Source organism: Contarinia nasturtii, unplaced genomic scaffold (assembly GCF_009176525.2).
Source record: "Contarinia nasturtii isolate CC-2019 unplaced genomic scaffold, AAFC_CNas_1.1 Cnas_scaffold_1489, whole genome shotgun sequence".
Lineage (NCBI taxonomy): Eukaryota > Metazoa > Arthropoda > Insecta > Diptera > Cecidomyiidae > Contarinia > Contarinia nasturtii.
Genome location: NW_022198825.1, coordinates 117,512 through 138,000, shown reverse-complemented (window position 1 = coordinate 138,000; position 20,489 = coordinate 117,512). Strand labels below are relative to the sequence as shown.

The window sequence follows — 20,489 nt, the reverse complement described above, 5'->3', positions numbered from 1 at the left end:
ACTTTACTCGTTTCGTGGACACCAATGCCACAATTGGAACATAACGCACCTGGTTTCTTCTACCTCATTTACCGAAGAAAGGAAGGATTTAAAATATGGAAAAAGGAAGTCACCATTACTAATTGGAAACAAGATCAATATATTATCAAAATATTATCCGATGTTAATTACGAAATAAAAGTTGTAGCAGGGTGAGTTATCGATACAAATCGAACCAAACCTCCAGTACCATACAAATTACAATTCAATTTTTGTTTTCTCTAGAAATGATTTGGGTGAATCGAAAGCTGAACCTCAAGTTATCGTTGGAAATCCAGGAGAAAATCATGCAACAACACAGCCACCAATCCAATCAACAACAGGTAACATTTTAAAAGCGTTTAATCTTAACATTCAAAAACATTTAAATAAAATTATTGTATTCAATGCTTACTACCTCAATTATTCATCAATATGTATATCCCAATAGAGGTTATTTCAACATCACCACCAATCCCATCAACAACAAACACACCAGCCACATTACATGTGCCGCCATCAACAACAATAGTAACGACAACACCAACAGTGGAGACAACAACACAAGCACAAACCACAAGTTCTGTCCCAGAAACTACGACAAATCCACCACTAAATGCACCGAAAATAACAGATTTGAAATGTGGCGAAAAGAAAGCAACAATTTCCTGGGAACAAAGTGGCAATACTGCAGATATTAAGCACTATACCATTGAGTACAGCACTTCATTCGAACCAAATGTTTGGAGTGTTTTCGCTGATAAAATTAGTGAAACATCTCACGTAGTTTCATTGAGTCCAGGAGCCACATTTTCATTTCGTGTAATTCAAACATATAAAAATGGAAAATCGAGCCCACCAAGTGAACCAAGTGGCACATGTTCAAGCAAACCAGACATCCCATACACAAATCCAACCAATGTAAATATAAAGGGTACATCACCTGGTTCTTTTATAATTTCATGGAAAAGAATGCCGGAAATAGAACACCACGGTGCGGGATTTTTCTATCGAGTATCATGGAGAAAAACTGGAAGTTTCGATTGGAATGTACAAGACACCGTTGATTGGAAAGAAACCCAAATTGAAAAGCACACAAACAAACCTTACCAGCAATATGAAACTAAGGTGATAGCGGTCAATAAATTGGGTGAATCGAAAGCTGTACCTCAACTTATATCTGGCTATTCAGGTGAAGGACGACCATTCTTCGCACCAAATGAGTTTAAGATTTTAGGTACGATTTTTCTTTGGTCAAGTAATGCATTTTTTTTCATCAATTTTCGTATCTTTTCTCCATCACAGCTATCAAAACAATGAATGGAAATCGTGCATCAGTTACCTTCACTTGGAAACAATTGCCAATTGAATCTTTCAATGGTTTTGCCAGCGGATATAAAATTCAAATTTGGACTCAACATTATACACTGTATGATACATCCAATTTATCGCCGATATATGGCACAAATGAAACCACAATTAACCTGTACTCAAATACTGTCTACAATGCTCACATTCAAGCCGTCAACAAATTATTCCTAGGACCAACTAGCAAAATAATTACATTCATGACACCACCGGGAACACCAAATGAAGTACTTGACCTAGAAGCCAGCTCACAAGGATCGTCGGCAGTTTTGCTCAAATGGTCAAAGCCTGTAAAAAGTCAGTACTACGGTCAGTTAACTGGATATAATATTTACTATGAAGAAATCAATGGAAAGGAGCAACAACGCATACCACAAATCAACAATCCAAATATAACTGAAGCCAAAGTGAGTGGACTGAAACCAGAAACTACATACCGCTTCCATGTGGCCGCCAGAACTGACGCTGGTGAAGGAAAAGAGTAATAATTTATTTTTCATTTCAAATTTTCAATGGGGTTTATTATTGATTTTCTTTCCTGATTCCAGTGATTATGTGGAAGAAAAGACAAAAAAAGCATCTCAACCGAATAAACCATCATTTTGGTTGAAGCCCGTAGATCCAAATAATGGTACGGTTCAAGTGATTTGGACACCACAAGCGGGGGGTAATCCCGGAAGTACATTTTATGTGAAGTATCGCGTTAGTGGCACCGAAAAATTCGAGCGAACCGACCAAATCGTGAATGAGAATTTCCACACCATCGATTTGATACCAGATACAGTATATGATATTATTATTGTTGTATTAGATGGTCGATTTGAAAGTGTGAGTGACACGCAACAATATCCAAAGGCTATCTCAGGTAAATATCAAGTCGTTTATTTTTCAATCGAATTTTTCCATAAAATATCGTGAAACTTGAAATGAACTCATGTGTTTCTCAGCAGGTCCAGATGTCGAAACAGGAAAGGAAGGTTTTGTTACCCCCAAAGTCATAGCAGTATTCATAGTAGTCATAGCCTTATCTGCACTTGGTCTAATTGCCATCTTTGTCAAGTGTTTCATTTTTAAGAGATACTATCCCGATTTAGCCGTTTAAGTAATTTTAGATAAGTGAATTTTGTTTATTTGTATTTGATTCTTTGCGAAATAAATTTGCTGAAATAAACAAATGAACACGACCGTAACAATCGAATTTTGGAATCTCCATTTCGTGGCGCCCTTTGTCTTACGTGACTGACGTAAGCATCAGGGCTGTAATTTTCACTCTGTCAGTGCAAGCACACAGTAGTGTACAATATTCTATGTGCGTCGCATACAATGCTTGTATTTTGAATGTGCACGCACACTTAGTTACAAATTTGCCAACCGCCAAAAATGTCAAACTTGTGACTAAGTGTGCGTGCACCTTCAAAATACAAGCATTCTGTGCGACGCACATAGGATGTGAGTGTGCACACTACTGTTTGAGTGCACTGACAGAGTGAAAATTACAGCCCTGGTAAGCATTCGGATATTTTTTTTGCTAGAAGTACATAAGTGGAACTATGATATCTATTTACTAAAACCATTCCATTTTTTACGAATATGCGATAAAAACATTTCACAAAAAACTGAAAAAAAAAAACGTTCGAAGATTATGAATTTATTGGTTATTTGCGAAATGCGTATTAATATTGATTGAAAGCTTGATTTCAACCTTGACGCTCGAAAATAATCACAAAAGTGTGAAGGTTTTGATTGAACTTACACAATATTGCTTATTATCAAAAATGCTATTTCAGACATCAGACATAAAGCTACCGAATATAATCCGGTCATTCGATCATAAAACGATTCGATTGAAGCTGGTGACTTGATTTGGTTTTTATTGCGCCGTTAAATGAAAGTTAGGAAAACAGAATGTCGATAAACACAGTACAGTCGAACTATTATTATTGAAAAAAGCCATGATTTCTTATATAACGGTGTGGCCCATTGATTTCTATTACTACATTGAATGTACATCGAAAATTATTTAATCTTGAATTGATAAGATAAATCACGTGGCCCAAATAATCGAATATATCGTAAAGACAAATCAACTATCAAAAAATGTGCGTTCATCGTATTTTACCACTTTTAAATTATATTATGTCTTTGAACAAGAGTACGTAATAGACTAATCTAGTTAAAAAAAAGTGTATTTGCATCAATAAACGTAAAAACTATATTTGAGCAATCTTTTCTTAGTCGAAAGGTTTTTCATGTTAAGTTAAAACGATTTTTAAGTACTTACATGGAGGTAGAGACGTGAAGACTCAATGCCAATTTCGGATCGAATTTTTTACTTTTCACGTTTGAAAATGGGTACTGAATCGAAAATTCTAAACAGGTATTCAAAAGGGACAATCTACATGCACCCCAACTGGTAGCCTGCAATATGGTCATTTTTGAAGCGGCTTTAAGGGGCAGGAGACGGCAGTAGTGGCAGTTGGGCAACGCATAACATTGTAAAATGGCTCAAATTTGTGCCAGCGGCAGTGGGTTCGACTGGCAACCGCTGTAGAGTGCTGTTTTTGAAGTCTTTTCCAAATGCCGTGTTAAGTGGAAATGACCAAAATGTATTCAACTGAAAGTCGCTGTTGACCGGCCGGCTTAAAGTGATTTTTCGACCTAAAGAGTCTTAACCAATGGGAGGAAATGACAGCAAATTTTAAAATTGGCGCACTGTTTAGTTTCGATTTGAGTTGTGAAATTACATTGACGTCCCCTTTGAAATTGGTGGCGCCACCGTCGGCTCAATGAGACTTGAAGTCTTCACATCCTGTCATTGGTCTTAACTTTTCCGAGACCTTCCTAGATTTTTCGGAAAATTTTAAATTCCATACATTTCCTATTTTGGATGGTAGTACACTTTTTTCTGAACCAGTCTAGTAGGTACCATTTGTGGAACAACCGAAATCGTTGTTGAAAATGTGAATTCCCTTTGTCATTGATTCGCATGAAACAATATATTGTTAATCTTCAGATAGGCACCAGAAAAGAACATTATCACGTTGAATTGGAATTTTGTTGAATTAGTACTACTAGGAATCGGTTTGAATAAGGACATATCAGTTGACGACAAATACATATTCAGTACGCAACAAAAAGCAAATTGCGTTCATGCTTCAAGTGGCATTTATGAGTAATTCGATCAAGTACAATTTATGATTAATGTCAAGTACTGTCGTGGATGAGGAAAATTAGGGTACTTCAAATGTTAACTGATTACACAATAATTTAATATCACAAAATATAAAACAGGTCGCATCCGTTGGAATACATCAGTTTCATTATAACATTCACCGCATTTACTCAACAGTGTTCAATACTTTTCGTTCTTTGGTGAAAATTTCATTGGCAAAAGTGGTGATTTACGGTGATTTTCCCATTGGATTTTAAGTGAATTGTGAACTTGATTTCAAAATGTCTTTCATCAAATTACAAACTCTGTTTTTGGCAGTGCTCGTCTTTCAGCAAGTTAAAGTTTATGGTATGTGACATAATTCAAATTTCAAAATGGTTCAATGTTTTTCTATTCCGCGTTAAAAAAAAAAACATTTTTTTTTGTGAAACCTATTTAATTTTTAAAAAAATATTTCAAAATTCACAGCCGTTGATTCAACTGAAAACAGTGATTCATACATAAATGTAAATGATGACATAAGATATGAGGAACGTGATGACACGTTCGATGTGCTAAATGAATTAGGTAAATATTTTACACATTTAACTTTTTATAAACCTTTTCGTGCGTTCGTTTCTTCTATTACATTCTTCCTTTTCCCTCCGCTTTTCGGATGTTTTTTTTGTTACAGTCTACGATTCATATGACACTCTGGCAGACTCACCAACAGCTGCACCGCCAGCCGCAACAACACAACCGCCAATTGTAACAACAACTGAAGCACCCAAAGACGTGCCGACAATACAGAGTGCCAACTGCAAGCCCGAAGAAAATAGAATGTCAATTATGTGGACACCATATGGCCAAAATATTAAGAATTTCGTCATTGAGCGTAGCACTTCATTTGAACCAGATGTGTGGAGTGTTCTCACAGAAAGAACAGAACATTTCGTTGATGCTGAGTTAAGTCCAGGTGCCAAACAGTCGTTCCGTGTCATTGAAATATATGAAGATGGTTCATCAAGCCATCCAAGTAAACCGACCGAAATCTGTACTGCAAAAGCAGGTATACCAAAAACGAATCCAACCGATGTAAAGATTCAGAGTGGAGATACAGAATCTTTAATCGTTTCATGGAAACCAATGCCACAGTTGGAACACTATGGTCCCGGATTTTTTTATACAGTATCCTGGCAAAAAGACAGTGGTGAAGTATATCAAAAAGTAATTACCGATTGGAAACAAAACGTCTATGTCATAGAAAATTTGACTTATGAAGAATGGAATGTAAAAGTTACTGCCGGAAATAAGTTGGGTGTATCGACAGGAAACTATGAAACTCTTAGTGGACTTCCGGGTGAAGGTCGTCCAAGAGCGCCGAGTCAATTTATAGTAACAGGTATGGAAATTCTTTCAATTCAGCTTAAAAATTGTACTTAAATGTGATATTATTTGAATGGACGGAATGGATTTTTTTTTGTTTCGTTCATTCCCTTGCACTCTTTTTTCTCTTTCTGAAATACTTTTCAAGCTGTTTTCCTTGTTCTTCTCTCTTTATCATTTTTTCCCCACTCTTCTCGTTCCAATAATATTGCATGGTCGCAGGTTTGGAAGATCTTGACAATAAAGATGAGGCATTAGTTACTTTTAAATGGAATGAACTTCCGCTTAAACATTTCAATGGAGAACCTAAAGGGTATATAATTAAATATTGGACTGATGATGTATTGTCAGCTAAGTTTGAATCTGTTGAATATGGCATAACTGAAAAGCAAATTTCATTGTCATTTGCTACCCACTACAAAGCAACGATTCAAGCAAAAAATACAAAATATCATGGAACAGCGAGCAGAATTATTTCATTTGAAACTCCCGAAGGACGACCAGAGAAAGTCGAATCATTTAAAGCTACTTCAATTGGATCATCGGCAATGCGTTGCCGATGGACAAAACCAAGAATTACAAATGGCAAATTAATTGGATATGCAATTAATTATTATGAAGTTAATGCTGCTGAACCACAATCGATGACGATTGAAGATGATTGTGCGACAGAAGCAAATTTGATTGATTTGAAACCAAACACAGCATATAAATTCCATATTTCTGCGAGAACTTTGGCTGGTGAAGGAAAAGACTATGTGATTAAGCAAAGCACGAACAAACCAAAGAAACCGGATACACCAACGTTTTCATATGAGTTTCTTGACAAAACTGACACGAAAAATGGTAACGTTCGTATCACATGGATACCGAAAAATTGCTGTGTACATGGAAGTAAATTCTATGTAAAGTACCATGTCAAAAACAATGCTATATGGAAAGCAACCAGCCACTCTTATGAGCAATCCATTGAAATTGATCTTGGAGCCTCAGCCGAATCGTATGAAGTTAGTATTGTGGAAGTTGATGATGAGTATGAAACTGAAAGTGATGCTGTGACAATTTCAAGGTCTAATCCAAGTAAGCAACCATTTATTTTTCTTCCACATTTTACGATTTACCAAAATATAATGACAATTTTAATGAGCTTTCATTTTTTTTCGTTCTTTAGATGCGGCAACTGGATCAGTAGTTGATCCACCAAAACCTAATAGTCCATTATACATAGTTACCTTATACTTAGTTGCGATGTGGTGGTGCTCGTCATAATTGCTGTCCCGAAGAAGTAGTTTAATCAATATTCATTGTTTATTTGTTCATTGATATGACGTTTTTTTATCAGCTTCATAACTTTTATATTAATTTTGATTCGTAATAAATAATGGGCAAAGAATATTTCCAAAACAAGCGAATGTTTAAAAAATAATCATTTTTATTTGCACAAAATGAGACTGACTTATTTCTTTATATTTGAATTAAATGCATTCGGTTTAATTTTTGGATTTTTTTCATCACCTGAAATCGATTTGTACTCAAAAAAAAAATAAGAAATCAAAGATATGCGACTTGATGAAAAATTGGCCAATCCTTTTATTTGTTCGTGTGCATGATTGATGGGCAACATGTTGTTGCGAAATTCAAATCGCAAATGAGATCAAAGTCAAATACCATTCATTTTGAACGATAGATCTCAATTGATGATCTAATTACCGAGTTAAACCTATAAATATTTCGAATTTCATAGCTTGAACTTGAAGAAGTAATTGGAACAAAAATATTGATTCGGTAGAATCATGTTATCTGTTATTAATTGATTCGGTAATAAATGATTAAGCCAGTCGTTTAATTATTTTGCTATTCCGCACAGAAACAGAAAAATATATGATAAGATTACGAATCGATTGTGTATTCATATTGATGAGACAATTGAAAGCTTTTTTATTGAATTCTGCAGTCGATAGGAATCGCAAAACTTCGAAGCTCTTCGAACTTACATAAATACTTCTTATCAAGCGTTCAGAATCGCATACATTTATGCGATACATTGAATGATGCATGCGTCGTTTGATGCGAATCAAATAACGCAAACACAACGCTAACGATGTCGCTGTGAGTACGGACCTGACAGCGCACGACGTGCTTATATGATACACGTAATGATGTTAATGTTCAATAAAGCAAGACCGTCGTGTGCTACTAGATCCGCACGTACAACGACAGCGTTAGCGTTATTTGATGCGCATGAAATGATGCATGCGCATTCAATGTATCGCATAAATGTATGCGATTCTGAACGCTTGCTTCTTATCACAATTCCAGAAAAGTTTATCTCTTCCAATGAAAAAAATTACTCAGTTTTTATCAGCTTCGCCTTACTTTTTATTGCGACGTCGGAAAAAAGTCAGTTATTGAGAAAGAAGTGCCGTGATACGCACCTATCTGTCAAATTTACTATGAGGCGAAAATCGACATTTTCGTTCCTTTTGATCGCGATTGGTACATGTCTTATACACACATTTGGTAAGTGTTTTATAGTAAAAGAAGATTAGTATTTAAAATTTTGTGAATGAAGTGGATTGAAAAGTAGTGAAAACGCGTCTTTTCTTCAAATGTGCACATTTTTTTGAAAATAGACAATCTCATCGGCAGCCTGGATTTTATACAAAATTCATAGAAAATTGGCATACATAGAAAATGGCGTTGTAGTACATTATTTTTTGATCCGATGAACTTTTGAAAAATTTGGGGCACCCCCACCCCCGTGGGGAAAAATTCAAAATTCTGCTCCGATAGAAATTAATTATTTTTTACCCCCAACATACCCTCCAAAGGGTTTTTCAAAATTCCTACCCCTAAGATACACCCTGTATATTTCATAGCATGAAATTGCACTGCAAGATCATTACCGTAGAAGCGCATTATCATTTCAGAAGCTGCTGCTGCGGAAGGAGAATTTGTAAATTGACGTTTTTGTACACAGCGCACACTAATACAAATGACATTAACACATCCATGACTCTTCGTGAGTGAAGATCTCGTGCTTTGATATATTTTGATGGTTTTGTGTCAAATCGAAGGGGAATTTTGGGTTTTAATAAAAATTTCATTATAAGATGTGTGTATAACTTACGTGTATGTGGAACTAGGTGTGACGCGATTTTGTCATATCTATCCAAAAATAGACAGCCCTGTATTCCGATTCTGTTTAGTGTGTAAACATCAAAACACAAACTTTTTTGTAAAGCTATTAATCCGTGTGTCAAAAAGTGACTAACAGTTAGTCAAATGATTTTTTTCGACTATGGTAATCAAGTCGATTAAAATTGATGGAAAGGCGCCATTCAAATATGAATTTTAGTATTAAGTCGTCTTGTTTTGTACGAAATAGTCTTCAAAATAACCGGCTAACTTTTTAGTTAAAAAATCTGAAAAATGTCTTGTTTTTTAAATTTTTGCAGAAACATTGTCCGCGCAAGATGTTACATTTCAACCATATATAACCCATTTGAAATGCTTCGAGAGTCATGTGCATATTTCATGGAAGAAACAATATAATGCTCCACCGATTAGATATTACATTGTTGAATATAATACGTCATTTTCTCCAAATTCATGGGAATCGTTAAATACTTCAAGCGATCAATGTTCGTTCAATACACCTCTGACACCATGGAAGAATTATTCGTTTCGGATTATCCCTCATAATGAAATTGATCCGTTAAAAACCAGGCATAATTGTAGTACTAATGCAACGAGGCCGTTCAGAAATCCAAATAACGTTAAAGATGAAGGTACAACACCGACAAATTTAGAAATTTCATGGGATCCAATCGAAAGTATCGATCATTTTGGACCAGAATTCGATTATCGTATCTATTGGAAAAGAAACATTCCCGACGCAGAATGGAATGTCATGAATATTACCGATGAGTCTCAAAGCAGAATTAAGCTACCACATCAGCCAACATGTGTTTCATATCGCATTAAAGTTGAAGCTAACAATAAGCTCGGAAAATCGAAGGTAGAATCCGCCGAAATAATTGGATCGGAAGCGCCGAAAAATGTTATTGTGACTTATTTATTGAAGGAAAAATCGGCAATTTTGCGATGGTCACCAGTCTCACCAGCCACTTGGAATGGCCATTTTACATTCTATTATGTTGAAATGGTAACGCCAGATACAGAAAACAATGTTCTTCGTACATTTTTCGTAAACTCGACCGAAATAAAAATTCAAAATTTAACAGTCGGTGTATATAATTATGCCAAGATAATGGCATGCAATAATATAGCTTGTGGACCACAAAGTCATTTGATTGAGATTTTCATGCTCCCCGACGTGCCCGGTAGAATTGAAAATTTGGAGGCATTTCCATTAGGATCGTCTGCATTTTTACTGAGATGGAAACCAATGATTGACTCAGTCATGGGATACAATATTTATTACAAAGACGAATTAGGAAAGGAAATGGCACGGAGTCCCCAAATCAAAGATCCATATGTAGATCAAGCCAAATTGAATGTATTTGAAGTAGGAAGCAAAACTTATGAGTTGTCCGTTGCTGCATCATTTGGAGATGGTAGAGAAGGAAAAAGGTAAGAAAAAACCATTTTCTTCGTTTTTCACCAAAAAAAAAGCACTGAATTAAGCTCGGCCTTTCATGCGTAATTTCATATTTTACTCCACTCTATTTACAGAGCCACGATTAGTGCTAAAACAAAAGCAAAAGGTCCCATTGCGAAACTCGATAAACCATCTTTCAAATACGATCCATTACCAATTCAAAATGATTGGTTCAGTATCAAAGTAATATGGATGCCAAACGTAATGGGAGAACCTGGTGTAGATTTTCGTGCCGAATACCGTATCACAGGTGACCATCAATGGACATATACTGAGAAAATCAAAAGCGACGACTTTGTTATCATCGATCAACTGTCACCATATGAAATATATGAGGTTGTTGTTGTATCGATCGAAGGCACTTGCACAGCACGCAGCGATATACAAGAGATTACACGTGGTATATTCAATAAACAAAATGTCATTATCATTGTAATCTTATCGTTGGCTTTTTAGGCTTAGTAAGACCAACAACGTCACACTTCGTCAGAAACGTTATAATTGGCTTAACGATAGTGGTCTTGTGTTTTATACTGGTATCGTTTGTTGCATTTAAATTTTATCGACGCAAATCGAAGAAGAGGAACTCATTCGAAAGTTTGAACGATCAAAATTCACACAAAGTTTCGAATAAGTATCAGGTCGGTCATTTAAAAACCATCACAGATGTATTTTTTTATAAATTCATGTTTTATTTCAAATATTAGAATCAAAATAGGAATGTTTACTCTAATGGTGAACAAAGAAACAATTCGATTTATTATCTGTATAAATTTGAAGAGGGAAATATTGATTGTTTAAATCCAGAGCTTATGTTGGACGAACAAGCCGATTTGTTGCCATATGATCGAAAGTATGAATTTCCAAGGGAAAAACTCATACTCGGCATACAATTAGGAGCTGGCGCTTTTGGAGTTGTTGTCAAAGGTGTTGCACATGGTATTGTACCTTATGAGGACGAAACAACCGTTGCCGTTAAAATGGTCAAAAGTTTGGCCGGATATGAGGTTAGTTCTTGAGATTTGAGGAAAAATGCAAACAGATTCTAGCCGGAGATAACTGGACACGTTAAAGGTGTAAAACTGTCCGTTTTCTAAAATATCCCAAATCGCAAAAGAGGCGGACGGACATAAAAAAACTTGAAAGTGACCGTTTCGTATACGTTTGACACCGTGAGCTAGTCGAGCCGAGGTCATCGTAAAAAACCAGTTTTAAAAATCGTATTATTTTTTCGACAATTTTTGCAGATATTACGAGCTTTAGCTTTGGAGTTAAAAATCCTAGTCCATTTGGGTCGACATTTGAACGTCGTGAATTTGCTCGGTGCCGTTACCAAGGACATTTCCAAACGTTTGTATCGTTTTTCTCCCTCTTTTCATTTCTCTTCAAACTAATTCGATCTCTTCGAACTCATTCAGGTGAATTAATGTTAATCGTTGAATATTGTGCGCATGGCAACCTGCAATCATATTTAATTCGAAACCGTGCACATTTTTGTGATCAAATAAACCATGAAGAAGATTGTGTCGACTCCACAATAACGCCAAGCAACGAAATGCCTTCAATGATGACAACAACCGACTTATTAATTTGGTCATTTCAAATTGCGCGTGGAATGCATTATTTGGCCTCTCGAAAAGTATTACACGGCGATTTGGCGGCACGAAATGTATTACTCTGCAATGATAATGTGGTGAAAATTTGCGATTTCGGTTTGGCACGATCAATGTACAAAACGAGCAATTATCAAATCAAAACGCAGGTAATTATACTTTATCTAATCTAATTTAACATTGAATTTAGTAAAAGAATTGTTTCACACTATAGCGGGCACTCCCGTTCAAGTGGCTATCACTTGAGTCGATTAGCGATTTAATGTTTACTTCTTTTTCCGACGTTTGGTCGTACGGTGTTGTTCTGTGGGAGCTATTTTCACTCGGCGCAACACCGTATCCGGGAATGAACGCTGGTACACCTTTGTACACGAAGTTAAAGGGAGGATATAGAATGGAAAAACCACAATATGCAACGCAAAATGTGTAAGATTTCAAACACTTGTTCCGAATATTGCTGCATTGAACATTTCTATTTTGTAGATATGACATTATGCTATCGTGTTGGCAAGAAGCACCTCAATCACGACCGCTGTTTGATAAATTGGAAGAAATGTTTAAGATTATGTTAGACAGAAGTGTATCGGAACATTATATTATACTGAATGAACCATATTTAATGGCAAATCGCTTACAATCAGTAACAGTGATTATGTTACATTATTGATGGGCTGCCCTGATGTCCAACCACCTTCAGTACCAAAAAAGCAGGAACAAAATCTAAGTTCGTCTTTAACACAATCACATTCCGTGAATTCCAATATTTACACCTAGATTTACACAAAGCAATGACGGCCCGAAATGACTCTTTAGTGTCATGTGTGTATAAGATTCATTTCAGAAGAGACGCAGAGACTCGTGATAATCTCAATACAATGATGGAATATAAATAGGTACTCTACAATATAAAATACTGTTCACATGTATATACTCTCGAGAATTCTCGTAAATTCGAAAGAAATCACAGTGTTCACTTGTTATGGTAAAAATAGGTCTTAAAGAGAACCTTCAATTTATTTGAATTGAAAATGTTTGAATTTTAGGCAAATAATCGAGCGTACATACCATTGTCAAATATATGATGTATCTATAGATAGAATTACGAATAAAGTGGGAATTATAAAATTAAATTGTGGTTTTAAAAAGGTAAGAAAGAGAGTTTAAATATTTGAAGAAGAAATTGATACACCTTTTTCCAAACCAGACTCTTTATTGCACTGATACACTTGTGTCGATCGCAATTTTATTTGCTTTATTACGCTGCGTTCATTGCAAATGATCACGATCAATGTGTGTATAAATGTCTGCTTTTATTGATTGACGTGACGAAAACAGTCGTTAAATTGATTCAATAAAATTATTTAAAGAAAATTGCAAAAAAAGTATTTGATTACTTCGAAACCCATAACCAATCATGATCGAGCGATCTGCCTGTCTTTACTTATTTCTTGTGCATACCAAAGAAACAGTCGTTAAATTGATTTGCATCACTTCGCACCGTCGACATTGCAACCATTTGACTTCAAAGTGACATTATATCTGTTATTTTTCTGAAGTGACCACGTACATTTTTTCTGCAATCGTCTTTGATTTTCAGGCGTAATGTACCTTAAGCTAATTTGTTTATTTATGGCATATCATGCCGTTATGGGCACCGAGTTTGCATTTGATTTGGCAAAAAGTGCCGTTGAATGTTTTTACGAAGAAATCAATGAAAATACACCATGTATATTAGAATTTCAAGTAAGTACACCAGAATTTGAAGTCACCGCTTCGAGAGATTTTGAAAAACAAATTTTCGTTCGAAGGTTTTGAAAGGTGGTGCACTTGATGTTGATGTGATTATTCAAGCCCCCTCCAAACTACTCATCTACAAAGAGTTAAGAAAGGAACATGATCGATTTAAATTTAATACAACGGTGAGTCATATGATATTTTTGAACAATCAATGAAAGCTTTTTTTTCTTTTTTCGCTTGAAAATATTTCGACATGAAAATGGAAATTTTCAATTAACATTCATTTCATAAGCAATTTAAAAAAAATCATTTGAAAAATTCAAGAATGTTATCTGAATGTGCTACTCAGGCGATATTGACTCATATTTCAAAACAGCTGCCAATGTTTATTCTTTTGAAAAGCACGAATATGTCTCACTCATAAACAACGCATTTAAATTTATAAATTTCGTCACAATTTATCTCATTTTTTATCGTTTTTTATTCATTTGTTTTTCTTGTCTAACTGTTCAAATAGGAAAGTGGTGTGCATCGAATTTGTTTCAACAACGAATTTTCGACATTCACCGAAAAATCAATATTCGTTTCATTCGAAGCTGGAAGATTGAATCGCCTGTTGCACTCAGTTGAAGAAGATACCGAAGAGGTGACATTTATGAATGAAACTGCACAAAGTATTCATATACATTTACAAGTTGCTTCAATTCTTCAAACCGATTATCGTCGTGTAAGTTGATTTTTTGGTGCACGAAATCTGTTTGTGCTGTGATGCATACTGAATATTCTTACTATAATAACAAACATTTATTGTTGAAATTTTAGCTTGAGAGTAAAGGACGTCATTTTGCGGAAGATTTGAATGGTCGAGTTTTAACGTGGTCATTAGTGCAGACAATTATCATAATAGTCATCGGCCTATCACAAGTTATAATTCTGCGAACATTTTTCAATGATCCAAAACCAAAGACATCAATTAGTTTATCACATCACACTCAGGTCTATGGTTAATCACAAAATATGATTTTTTATTAAATTTGAATGACCGCTCACGTCTGTGGACACCAAATTTGCCCATTTTAATCTGTTGCCTTACTCATTAAATTTAAACATTTTATATCATAATCTAAAAATGATAAAATAAAAAAAATGTACAGATTTCCTAATTTGGTTTAAAACACGCATAATTTGTCATATGACGCATACCCATGTGAGAACGTTCATGAATACATAATTTCAAAAATGAAATCACTGCCTTTTATTTGATAATGAGTTTGATAAAACGAGAGTGGCTGAGAATGGAAATGAGTTAAGAAATATCGCATCCTGCTCTCGCTTTGGGGAATTTTGGTAAGCGATAACAGAAGCTGAGACAAGAGCCAGAGCTGAGATTCAAGTCATTTTAATTCTCAGTTGCACAGATATATGAATTTTGTATTTATTTCTTCAACTACTTATAGCAATGACCCCTTTAAGTTTTTGTTTTTCAACTTGAAAACTTTAAATAATACTTCTACTGGCACAGCCAAGTTGAATCGTTATTAATGTAAGTGCAAAGTTCTTACTTAGGTCTTCTTATTAAGGTTCAATTCATGTTTGCAATGTCTGTCATGTAATGTTCAAAAATAAATTGGTAATTTTTTCATCTTTTTTGCATCAGGCGGCAGTAGAAGTGTTTAATGTTGATTTTTTACTATTTTGATAAAGTTTCGTGCTCTAATAAAAAGTCAAATTTAAAAATAAGTGCAAAAATGAGACTATTAATGATGTCTCTTCAAAATTATACTGAATTTCTTTTAGTTCTTCTCTTGTTTCATTTGAAGTGTTCAGGTAAGATGAATTTAAAAAAAAATGAGATTGCAATGGAACTGGTTTTGTGTAAATTAACTGAATTCATTGAAATTTATTAAAGTGTTTGGTGAACATCACGGCTTGGATGGTTCTAGTACCAAAGGAAATCCTCCATCATGCTCCATTGCTTCCTTTCCAAAAATTACGAAACAATTACCAAACGGTGTATATCCCCTTTGGTCACATATTGTGCTTGAATGTGAAGCTTCAGGGCATAATGTTAGGTAAATATGAAAGTGTCTATGTTTTAATTTACTATTCAAAAATTCCATTTCTTTTTAATCTTTATTTAGTTATCGTTGGAAAGTAAATGGCAAAGATATCTCACCTCACGAAACTCGGGTCGTATTAAATGACTTGAGAAATATAATCATAATAAAAAGTCAGCAAGATGACATTGTTGAATATCAATGTTTTGCCGAGAATGAATTCGGCACTGCATCGTCGAATCCGATATTTTATCGTAAGCCATCCCTAAATATAATGGAAAATAAGTCAATATCGGTTCAAAAAGGCAAACCATTTAAGCTTCAGTGTGTGCCGGATGCATGGCCAAAGCTAAAAACCAACTGGGCAATACCGACTTGGGATAATCCAACCGAAAATGTACATATCACCAAAGGACCGAATGGAACTTTATACATTTCCAATATGATTCACACTGATATGGAATTCTCGTGTACAGTTTCGTTGTTAATCTTTTCAACGCAAATCATGTTTGATATAAATATAATTGAAAGTACGGTTTCAACTGAAAACGCGCCAATATTACAATGGGTCGATAAGAATGTGTTCGCCGTCGTGAATGAAACGTTTGAGATATTTTGCATTTATGGTGGACCAGTGCTTTTGACCACCACTTGGCGGAGAAATGGAGTGGACATATTGAATGACCGAATACAATTGGGAGCAAACAATAAGTCGTTGATTTTTAACGCGGTGACATATGATGACGAAGACACATACACCTGCGAAGTGTCGAACAATTTCACGAAAATTTATCATGAAATTGACTTGACGGTAAATTCCGCTCCTCGTTTTGAATACACATCCAGTGACACGACCAATAATGAAGGTGACACGTTCGAATTTCGTTGTATTGTGAAAGGAAAACCAAAACCAAGCATATACTGGTTTTACAATGGCGAACCACTCAACATGGCCATGGCAAACATGAACATTGACGATGACTCTTTAAATATTGATAAAGTGAGCGTGCATAACATGGGCATTTATGGATGTTTGGCCAAAAATGACATTGGTTACATTTATCATGAAATTAAGCTATGTGTTAATGTTACAATGACAACTAAATCAACTGTAGCTACTAATTCACAGATAATTCAATTTGTTCCTTATCAAAATCCAGATGATGTGCATGCAATAAAACTAAAACCATCCGGTTTCATTATCAGCTGGACTTCCGTGCAACAAAAAATTGAATTTTTTTATCGTGTCTATTGGAAACCAGATTTCATAAGTGAATCATGGAATGTAATAGACATTATAGATGTGAATCAAAATTATGTCATCGTTCCAAATCAAGTGTTTAATAAACCGTATCGCTACAAAGTGATCTGTGCCAATGCAAATGGTGAATCGAGTGCAGAGCACCAGGAACATGTTATTCAATCGGATTGCAATTTTCAAGCATTTCCCTTGGGATCAAGGGCATTGTTAGTACAATGGCAGAAATCGACAGGGCACAATTTGAGCTACACAATTTCAGTTGGGATGAAAACAATTCATGTTAATTCCATAAATCAAACCAAAGTGACAGGGTTGCACTCAAACGGGATTTATCGATTGAGTCTCAGATATGACAATGCATCGATGCAACAAAAAGAGTAAGTACCTTTGATCAGAGCAGGACTGTAATTTTCACTCTTTCAGTGCACGCACACAGTAGTGTGCACACTCACATTCTATGTGCATCGCACACAATGCCTGTATTTTGAATGTGCACGCACACTTAGTCACAAGTTTGACATTTTTGGAGGTAAAATACAAGCAATGTGAGTGTGCACACTACTGTGTGACTGACAGAGTGAAAATTACAGCCCTGGATCAGAGTATTTATACTGGTGCTAATATTCTTTTAAATTCCTTTTCTTTCTGCAAAAACGTTTCATTTCCTTTCCTCTCGTCAGTTGCATTATTGAAAGTCGAACACGAAAGTCGAACACGAGATCACCATCAGTTCGACCAGATAAGCCATCGTTTACATGGAGACAATGGCAGAGAGCAATAAAAGTGACATGGATGCCAAATGTTTACGGTAATCCTGGTGCGAATTTCTACGTCAAATTTCGAGAAAATGGACAAAATTGGACATCAACTGACGTCATTACCGATGACGATTTTAAGATAATTCATGGACTTTCAACCGGAATCTATGAATTTGCTGTTGTTTCACTGAATGAGGATTTTAAAGCCACATCAAGTGATGTTCAGAATGTTGAAATCGTCAAAATTGGTGTGTTGATAATTTTATTTTTATAAGATTTGATACAAAAAATGTAAACTTTCTCTCTTTCAAAAATCCTTTTTTTTTTGAAATTTCAATTAATGAAAATGTTAACAATTTTCGTGTTTCATTTGAAAATGATCAATGTAGAAATGGCGAAGAAAAAGAACCTTTATGAACTTGAAGGGAGTGAAATGGAGTTCAATTGTTCAGTGCGAAACACTTACCTATTGCCAATGAAAAAAGATTTGACCATGGAGTGGAATTGGCCAAATAAAACTGCTATAAAAAGAGTATTACTTTGAGTTCATCAAAAAACGAATTAAATTTTTGATTCCGGGTGTTTTTCCATTTTAGGAAAGTCGTGTAAAAGTTTTGGATCCGTTAAAGGAGAATTGTGCATCGAATGAGAATGGACGAGAGAAATGCGATTTAATTTATCGTTTAATAGTGAAAAATGTGAATAAAAACAAAGACCAAGGACTTTATCGATGCACCCTCAAAGATGATGAATTTATCATCGATTCGGCGACACTAAATGTCACCAATATATTGGGTAAATTATTCAATGGTAAATTCTCTTTTTACAGAATCACCTAATGCAGTTATTTTTTTAGCAATTTGTGATACATTCGTGAACATAACATTACGATCGGGTGCAAATTCGACACTCAGTTCGAATGAGTCGTCTGTGACATGGATTGCGGAAATATTTGGTTATCCCAATCCATCATTCAGTTGGTATTCGAACAATGGTGATGAGATTCCATGGGAATCGAAAAATAATACAAATCTTTCATTCACGAGCACCGAACACTGCAAAATAATAACGTTGACGAAGAGCAATTTGACAGTGAGACAGTCCGGCATATACCCTTTGATTGCAGAAAATGGGCATGTCGAGGAGAAAAATAAAAAAATCGAGAAATTTAGCTTACAAATTCAAGGTAAGGAACGGTTTTTGATTCATTAAAAATTTAAATTAAAATGAATAATTTTCATAGGTAAACCGGAAGTCGATCTTCCGGACATGGTTACGGTGAAACAAGGCGAACAAGCAAGTGTAATGTGCAACATTTTTGCATATCCAAAAGCAACAATTGACTGGACATTTGACTGCTCTTCGGGGGATTTTTGCAGTGATATCAATGTGGGTGATTTACTACTTTTTCGGCTTTTTTCACCTTTTTTTGACTAAATTTCGATATTCCAGAGTTTGAATTTCAGCACCACCGAAACTGAGTTTAATCAAACCTCAATTGTTAACTTTATTCCGGACGATTTGGGAATATTAACGTGTCGATCATACAACAAATTTGGTAGCAGTCAAAAATCAGTCAACATAAATGTTCATGATTTAAATGAAGAATTTGGCATTTGGACCGACAATGTTATGCCGATTGTGATCGATTATGGCATATCAGTTGTATGTGGTGCCGCAAAATATAAATATTCCGATTTGAATTGGTACAGAAATGGCGATTTGCTGATCAAAAACAAAGGTAAGTAAAATCGGAAGTCGGCTATTCATAAGACAAGCTTAAAAATGCCCTAGGACGTCTTAAGCGGAGGGACGCACTAATTTTTGATGGAAAATTTAACAAGTGTGTCTTTTGAAGGGACGGATGTACGAAGTTTCTACTTTCTTCGGACACATACTATTTTTGCCATCTTAATTCTGGAGTTAGCCATTCAAGCCTCGTCGAAATTGTTGAAATAAATCAGAGGGACTATGTCTGAAAGAAAAGTGAATGGTGCATTTCATTCCAAAAAACTCAATTTCGGATTAATAAATTCAAATCTATTCTCCGAGGCGGGGATACTCCTTGTACCCCTGTTCAGATGTTATGCATTCCATCCGCCCTACTTCCAAAGCCTCTTTCCCGACTATATCCCTTGTGGAAATATTTCGACTTCATAGTCGACTAAAAATTGACCAATTCGGGACAAAAATGGCTGATATTTCAGCCAGCTAAAGTTAACTATAAGTGACTATATGCGTCTTCGTGTAATTTAAGTTGAGAAATGTCGATTGTGATCGAGATCAAGATTCCCCCAAAACCCGCTTATATTTTGAATGTTGTCTTTCAGATTTCCAATTAAAATCAAACGATACCAAATTTTCAATTCAAAAAATATTGTATTCAAATGAAATATCGAATGCAAGCTACGGTGAATATGTGTGTAAAGTAACACTTAAAGAGACCTCCGTTACCGAAGAAAAAGTTTGGTTTTTAAGCACCACTACCGCAGAAAAGCCGATAGTAAGCTCAAATT

General features: G+C 35.3%; 5 protein-coding genes across 6 annotated transcripts; all 5 read left to right on the top strand.

The window, feature by feature from the left end:
• The first annotated feature begins 6 nt into the window (after nucleotides 1-6).
• LOC116346260 (neuroglian-like) lies at nucleotides 7-2,576 on the top strand. 2 transcript variants are annotated; one of them, XM_031776201.1, is made up of 6 exons: nucleotides 7-191; nucleotides 265-362; nucleotides 470-1,255; nucleotides 1,324-1,867; nucleotides 1,935-2,251; nucleotides 2,337-2,576. In XM_031776201.1, the coding sequence occupies exons 1-6, from the start codon at nucleotides 25-27 to the stop codon at nucleotides 2,486-2,488; spliced, it is 2,064 nt and encodes a 687-aa protein (XP_031632061.1). In that variant the 5' UTR covers nucleotides 7-24; the 3' UTR covers nucleotides 2,489-2,576. The 2 variants fall into 2 exon arrangements, with proteins under 2 accessions (XP_031632061.1, XP_031632060.1); XM_031776200.1 differs by having other exon boundaries at nucleotides 2,334-2,576.
• Nucleotides 2,577-4,696: 2,120 nt separating this feature from the next.
• On the top strand, nucleotides 4,697-7,335 carry LOC116346265 (neuroglian-like). The gene is made up of 5 exons (XM_031776208.1): nucleotides 4,697-4,906; nucleotides 5,027-5,125; nucleotides 5,232-5,939; nucleotides 6,146-7,003; nucleotides 7,095-7,335. Exons 1-5 carry the CDS (start codon nucleotides 4,840-4,842, stop codon nucleotides 7,190-7,192), a joined length of 1,830 nt encoding a protein of 609 aa, XP_031632068.1. The 5' UTR covers nucleotides 4,697-4,839; the 3' UTR covers nucleotides 7,193-7,335.
• A 985-nt stretch (nucleotides 7,336-8,320) lies between these two features.
• Nucleotides 8,321-13,270, top strand: LOC116346273 (neuroglian-like). The gene is made up of 9 exons (XM_031776216.1): nucleotides 8,321-8,443; nucleotides 9,382-10,519; nucleotides 10,622-10,947; nucleotides 11,004-11,188; nucleotides 11,255-11,554; nucleotides 11,795-11,897; nucleotides 11,966-12,309; nucleotides 12,375-12,586; nucleotides 12,644-13,270. The coding sequence occupies exons 1-9, from the start codon at nucleotides 8,377-8,379 to the stop codon at nucleotides 12,825-12,827; spliced, it is 2,859 nt and encodes a 952-aa protein (XP_031632076.1). The 5' UTR covers nucleotides 8,321-8,376; the 3' UTR covers nucleotides 12,828-13,270.
• A 355-nt stretch (nucleotides 13,271-13,625) lies between these two features.
• Nucleotides 13,626-15,060, top strand: LOC116346269 (transmembrane emp24 domain-containing protein 7-like). Its single transcript, XM_031776211.1, has 4 exons — nucleotides 13,626-13,903; nucleotides 13,969-14,079; nucleotides 14,415-14,624; nucleotides 14,720-15,060. The coding sequence occupies exons 1-4, from the start codon at nucleotides 13,763-13,765 to the stop codon at nucleotides 14,903-14,905; spliced, it is 648 nt and encodes a 215-aa protein (XP_031632071.1). The 5' UTR covers nucleotides 13,626-13,762; the 3' UTR covers nucleotides 14,906-15,060.
• A 600-nt stretch (nucleotides 15,061-15,660) lies between these two features.
• LOC116346255 (neuroglian-like) lies at nucleotides 15,661-19,932 on the top strand. Its single transcript, XM_031776195.1, has 10 exons — nucleotides 15,661-15,724; nucleotides 15,807-15,969; nucleotides 16,039-17,592; nucleotides 17,896-18,221; nucleotides 18,363-18,505; nucleotides 18,570-18,768; nucleotides 18,830-19,159; nucleotides 19,217-19,362; nucleotides 19,426-19,714; nucleotides 19,832-19,932. The coding sequence occupies exons 1-10, from the start codon at nucleotides 15,661-15,663 to the stop codon at nucleotides 19,930-19,932; spliced, it is 3,315 nt and encodes a 1,104-aa protein (XP_031632055.1).
• Nucleotides 19,933-20,489: the final 557 nt, after the last annotated feature.